Raw genomic sequence first — 5,806 nt, forward strand, 5'->3', positions numbered from 1 at the left:
AGAAGGGAATCCAGCATTGACTGGCAAATATCATTTTTATTAGTCTCAAGACATTCTAACATCTAAAGGGTAAAGTTTTCCCAACTTACTTCTGATATGCTAAGAAGATAAGAAAGAAAGAAACCCACCTCCACCAGCTGTAGCTTCTGTAGGATGTTGTTCAAGGTTGACATGTCCTGTAGGGCGATGACCTCCTGGTGGGCTGACCTCTGACCTTCTAACCTCTGCAGCTCTGCAGACGTGTTTTCAAACACTTGATCGAGAACCGCGTTCCTTAAGACAGGTAAGTTGTCTCCTAGCTGCTTTCTCCTGTCGAGGTAACGCTCCTCAACTTCTCTCCTCATTCCAGCATCCTGGAAACCCCCATACAAGCCCTCATGTTCTCCTCCCCTCTCTCCAGCTCTCTTAAAACCTCCATTCACATCCCTTCCTCCAGTTTCTTTAACAACCCCATATACGTCCCTAGATTGCCTTCCTCTGGTTTCCTCATAACCCCCATACATGTCCTGATGACTACTCAAAGACCCTAAGGAGGTTCTTGGGTGACTTAAGAAGTCTTCAGGTATTTCTCCCCCTTTCTTCTCCATGTCTGGGTTTTCGTACAAGTTCCTCAAGTCTGCATTCCTTCTGCCATTAGGGGAAAGTCTTGAAGGACTATAGGTTAGACCATCCCTTCTTATCTCCACTCCTCCTGGGTTTCTGTACTCCTCCTTAAAGTCAAGGCTCCTTCTAGCATCTTGAGATGTCCTGGGGTGTCTGGAAGGATCCGTTATTTCTTCCCTTCTTCTCTCTAAGGCTTCTTGGTTCCTGAAAGTGTCTCTGTAGTTTAAACTTCTTCTTACAGCCGACCCCACCTTGGGGCTCTTATGGGGGTTGAGGGAGCTCCCTCTGGGTGACAAAGATCGTTCTCTGTACCTGTCAACAATCATAATTAAATTGTACTGTAAGCAACGTACTAGATGATAAACAGTCTGTCATTATTAAAACATATAAGTTTGCAATAGAAATTAGATTCAGTCCTTCTGTCTGTAAGATGTACATACAAAGATATCTAGAATTACCACCATAAATAATGATAATCAAAAATCTTTTGTACACTTTCCAATCTATATAGTCAGAAAAGCAGCCACACCTGACATGTTGGGGAGGGGGGCTTGGCGGTGGCGTCCTGTTCTCCTTGCCCATATATGGTAGCGGTGGTTTGACCTTGGCCCAGGACGCCAGCGTGTGCTTGCCTACGGGAGAGTGTGGCGGTCGCCGTGGTGTCCTCTGTTTACAAATAAACAAACAAACGATCTTTCACTACTTTTCCTAGAATGGCTAAACATGCAAGGTATAAAAATACAAATATTCAGCAACGGGTCTATATACAAACTGATGGCTGAGAGGAAAACAGCTATCTCATTTAATATGTTTTTTAAATTCACTTTCTGAAAGTGCATTTACTAACTTAAAGGTGAAGACCCTCCAAATGAGACTTTAAACAAATTAATGACAATAACAATACTTTTAGTTTTACTCCTACAATGTAGTACTGCCACTGATTTCAAACTGATTCATCAAGTTAAGTTTTTTAAATCTGGGAACCGACAGGTTGACATGGAGAGGCCTAATATAAATATCAATTTTCAAGTTTTGCCAACGTTCATTTCTGACGTGTACAAGTGTAGTAAAGGTGACAGTAGTGTGGTAGACTGGTATCACTTACCAACTAGGTATAGACTTTCCCATCAGTCAATAACATAATAAACACAATCACTGTTTTCTAACTGTTTCTTCCAGATAAAGGTGAGTTATTTTAAAACAAACTGAACTGGAAAGGCCTTACAAAGTTTTGCCAGCTGTACCTTTGACTTTGGGGACACCAGAACCCCCCTCCGCCTAGCGGGATGGGTAAGACGTTGCACCTTCCCAGGTTTCCTGGCGCTGGTCCTTCTTAAAGCAGCAATACCTGCACGGAGAATGTCTTCCCTCTCTGGGTTTCCTGGAAGAAGCAAGGGCAAACATCTTAAGATCAGGACTGTTTCCAGAACCTATACTTCCCTCCACATTTGATTTATGCAACAGAAATAAATCCACCCTGTCCTGTTCAAATAATTAAAAAATTATGACATGAAACTGCATTTTAGTAAACTCAAAATGACAGATTTGACGATGAAAATCAAAAACATGGACTCCCAAACAACGAGAGAGACAGTCCTGATCTTAAGATGAAAAAAAGCGTAGCATATTTTGGAGCTTTCTTAGATACAAATTACACACAATTATTTTTAGCTATGGTTAGCTTATTGTACGTGACACTGTATATACATGTAGGCCAGGTGCCTGATTTATATAAATTAACAAGAAGAATAGTGATTAGTCAGATTAAGAAACATGTTAGTGAAGAAATAGAGCCCACCATCGTTTGTCTCCTGGTGCAGTAGTTGTGACATATCCTCCTCCAGTCTGTGAGCTGGGTGCAGTCTGGGCCCTGGAGAAGGTACAAGCACCAAGGAGTCATACAGGTGGTCTTCTGGTTACATATTTTGGAGGCTGGGCTACTACAAGTGGAGTTGTGCGAGATAACTTTAGGGTGCTTGGCCCAGAAGCCAGAGGTCCTGGGTTCAAATCCTGTCATTCTACCGATCTTGTGCTCTTCAATGGGGAAGGCACTTGACACAACTTTCCTCACTCCACCCAGGTGTAAAAATGGGTGCCTGACTTCAGTTGGGGAGGTTAAAAGGGCGGCGGAAGAAAAGGGATGGGCTCCACCTTCCAATACTGTGCCCTAGACACTGTAGACAATAACCCACTGTCCCTATATGTTTACCCTAACCATGCAAACCTATATATAGCTACCTACTACCACTTTAAAAAAAATGAATACTACATTGTACAACTAACAGTAACTACTGGCACTACTGTCAGTTGTGATCAAAGAACTTCCAGTCATACCTGTCCGTGCAGGCCTGTCTTTCCAGACAGGCTGGCCACGTCTTGTCTTGACCTTCATACGACCTTCAGGTACCCTCTTGTGTGCTGTGACTTCTGAGGAAGGCTTGGGCTACAGGACACAGAAAAAAAAACTGTTGTTAAACTTTGTTACCCTATTTCTTTCTTATTTTTAGTTAGAACAGTAATGGTTCTGGTATCCGTTCTGCCGGTTTTCCCCAAGCAGATGGAAAAGAGTTTTGAGTCAACAACCGGATGAGCTTCCACCCACAAACTTTTTTTTTGTGGTTTGGTTTGAACAAACAAACAAACAAAAAACGAGAACAACGGACTGTACCTGTCTTCTACCTAGTAGTTGCAGCAGACTCTTAGCTGACATGTCCTTAATGTAAACAAACAAACAAAGAAGAAGAGCCGATAATACCTGTGTTCTACCCAGCAGGTGCAGCAGACTCTCCGCTGACATGTCCGCAATATAAACAAATAAATAAACAAACAAGAACAGCCAACCGTACCTGTACTTGTGTCCTACCCAGTAGTTGCAGCAGACTCTCTGCCGACATGACCTCGGCTGACCCCACCTGCAGCTGTGCAGACACCTGGGACAGCTGCTTGATCACATGACCAAGGTCCTGGATGATTGACAAGAAATATTATTTCCGAAAATAGTCTCATCAGGTTGGTAGAACATAGGAGAATTTTTTGACACAACTTGTTGGCCAGCAGGTATTTACATCAAAAAGGATTACTAAGCAATGTACTAAGTACCTGCTGGTTGTGTAAAAACAATGCTTCTTTATCCTAAGAAATGTTATTGCTACTGAGCATGGCGACTACTTTCTTGTACAAGTCAAGGACTCAATGTGTTCTTTGGTACACACAGACAGATAGACAGACAGCAGACAGACGGACAGACAGACAGACAAACAGACCTGGTATACCGTTGGCAGCCCCCCTCCCCTGCTGGTACACGGGTGGCAGCCCCCCTCCCCTGCTGTACTGATCAGGTAAACAAACAAACAAACAAACAAACAGACCTGGTACACTGGTGGCAGCCCCCCTCCCCCACTGTACTGATCAGGTAAACAAACAAACAAACAAACAGACCTGGTACACGGCCGGCAGCCCCCCTCCCCCGCTGTACTGGTCAGGCAGCTGCTGGATGAACACCTGAAGAACTTTCACTGCAGCTCGATGAGCAGCTCCCAGCTTCTTTAAGACATGAGCCTAGAACACAGCGGAAAGGTCATCTCAGGTCGTCTCAAGAAAAGGACAGAAGACCAGGCTTTTAGCCAGGCATGTGTCATGGCGTCATTTGGACACGCTTTTCTTAAAATAACAAGAAATTGGACGCACTAGATGCCCTTACACTGGGGAGCAGATCCTCTGACAAGTATGAAATTCTGATTGACCAGGGATGTCACTTAAGTTCATTTGTGACCACTCTGACAGTAATTTTGCCTCTCAGGAGTATCAAGGAGCTTTTATCTGATAAAGGCTCCTTGGGAATATGTTACAATACACCGTTTTAACTTAAAATTTGTGAAAACTCTGCACGGACTCCAGGAAGACTAGTGAATTGTCACTAATGGAGATCTCAATAAACCAAACCAAACCAAACCACCATGGAATGCGTGTGGCGTGTGCTAAAGATTGTGTGTATCTGAATAATTATACATTCTAACTTTGATACTGTACGGAAAAGACAAGCATGTAAAAACCTTTCTGGCTTGCTTGGTTTTCTCACTGGCAGGCCTGCTCAGGTCCTGTTCAACTTCTGCTATCTGGAAAAGAGAAAATAAAAGATAAGAAAGTATCTGAGCAAGACAGTACACAAGGAGATATTTACAGTGTACATCTTCACAGTGTGTGTGAGTGACAGCACCCAACAGTTTGCTGTATGCAATTTTGGGGCAATCAGTTCACATCATATTCCATTTGATCATCTTCCATTTGCTGGTTTGAATTTAAACTGTAAATGCTTCACACTTTTTTACTTTTACTGACATATTCTTTCCCCTACACTTTTATATTCCAGAAAGAATGCACGTTGAAGTCTTCAACGACTACAACAAAACAAACAAACAAACAAACAAACAAACAAACAAACACACACCTGGTGCTGTAGTGTGTAGACCATCCTGCCCGCCCTGGTCAGCTGTTCTTGCCTCCTGACCTCTGACCTGGGATCGTCCTCCGTGTCCGAGATTTTCTCCACGCTACCGCGCCGCTTTCGCTTGGACGGACTCGGAACCTGACCTGCAGGTGCGGGGAATTCGATACTCGAGGTGTCAGGTATCACAGGTGTTTAAGGTTTGAGTTTGAAACAATTCCATGATACAGGAATGCTATGTTGCAACTGCACATTCATGGTGGGTATTTCAAACTTACCAGTAAACCCTTCAAAACAAAACCAGCGCAAATTTTCACCAATGTCAAATGATTTTAGGGGATTAGTAAAGTTTTCTGGTCAAAATGAATTTCCTGCTGATTCTGAGTTTCAAAGTTCTGACCTCCTCTTCCTGTCAAGTGTCAGCTTACACTAAGTTACAGTTACATTCATCTTCTCCTTCACTTCCTAACACTCTACAGTATTCAACTTATAATTAATACACAGAACCAAATTTTTACACAGACACAGACTGACAATCTGAAAATAAAACCTCTATACAGCCCAGACCTCACCTTGTGTTAAGTGTCCCTCCAGCTCCCGGATGTACCTCTGGAGCTCCTTCTGAAGTTTCCTCACCTGTCTGGAGGGCTTGTCTCCAGGTAACACAGGTGAGTCTCCAGGTAAAACCCCAGGTGAGTCTTCCGCCAGCCTAAGAACCAGCCCAGGTGATGATGGCATGTCTCTGTGCCTCTGCTTCAC

The 5,806-nt window shown here is 43.4% G+C and overlaps 1 protein-coding gene across 1 annotated transcript in view; it reads right to left on the reverse strand.

The window, feature by feature from the left end:
• LOC118404433 overlaps positions 1–4,182 on the reverse strand; it is a 4,310-nt gene extending 128 nt beyond the window's left edge. The window contains exons 1-7 of the mRNA XM_035803507.1: positions 4,042–4,182; positions 3,450–3,566; positions 2,938–3,046; positions 2,402–2,473; positions 1,848–1,984; positions 1,133–1,269; positions 129–915 (exon numbers count right to left, since the gene is read on the reverse strand). Coding sequence (XP_035659400.1) covers positions 129–915; positions 1,133–1,269; positions 1,848–1,984; positions 2,402–2,473; positions 2,938–3,046; positions 3,450–3,497 — 1,290 coding nt within the window. The 5' untranslated portion in view covers positions 3,498–3,566; positions 4,042–4,182. The remainder of the gene's footprint in view (positions 1–128; positions 916–1,132; positions 1,270–1,847; positions 1,985–2,401; positions 2,474–2,937; positions 3,047–3,449; positions 3,567–4,041) is intronic.
• Positions 4,183–5,806: the final 1,624 nt, after the last annotated feature.

The sequence above is a fragment of the Branchiostoma floridae genome, chromosome 17, assembly GCF_000003815.2.
Source record: "Branchiostoma floridae strain S238N-H82 chromosome 17, Bfl_VNyyK, whole genome shotgun sequence".
NCBI lineage: Eukaryota > Metazoa > Chordata > Leptocardii > Amphioxiformes > Branchiostomatidae > Branchiostoma > Branchiostoma floridae.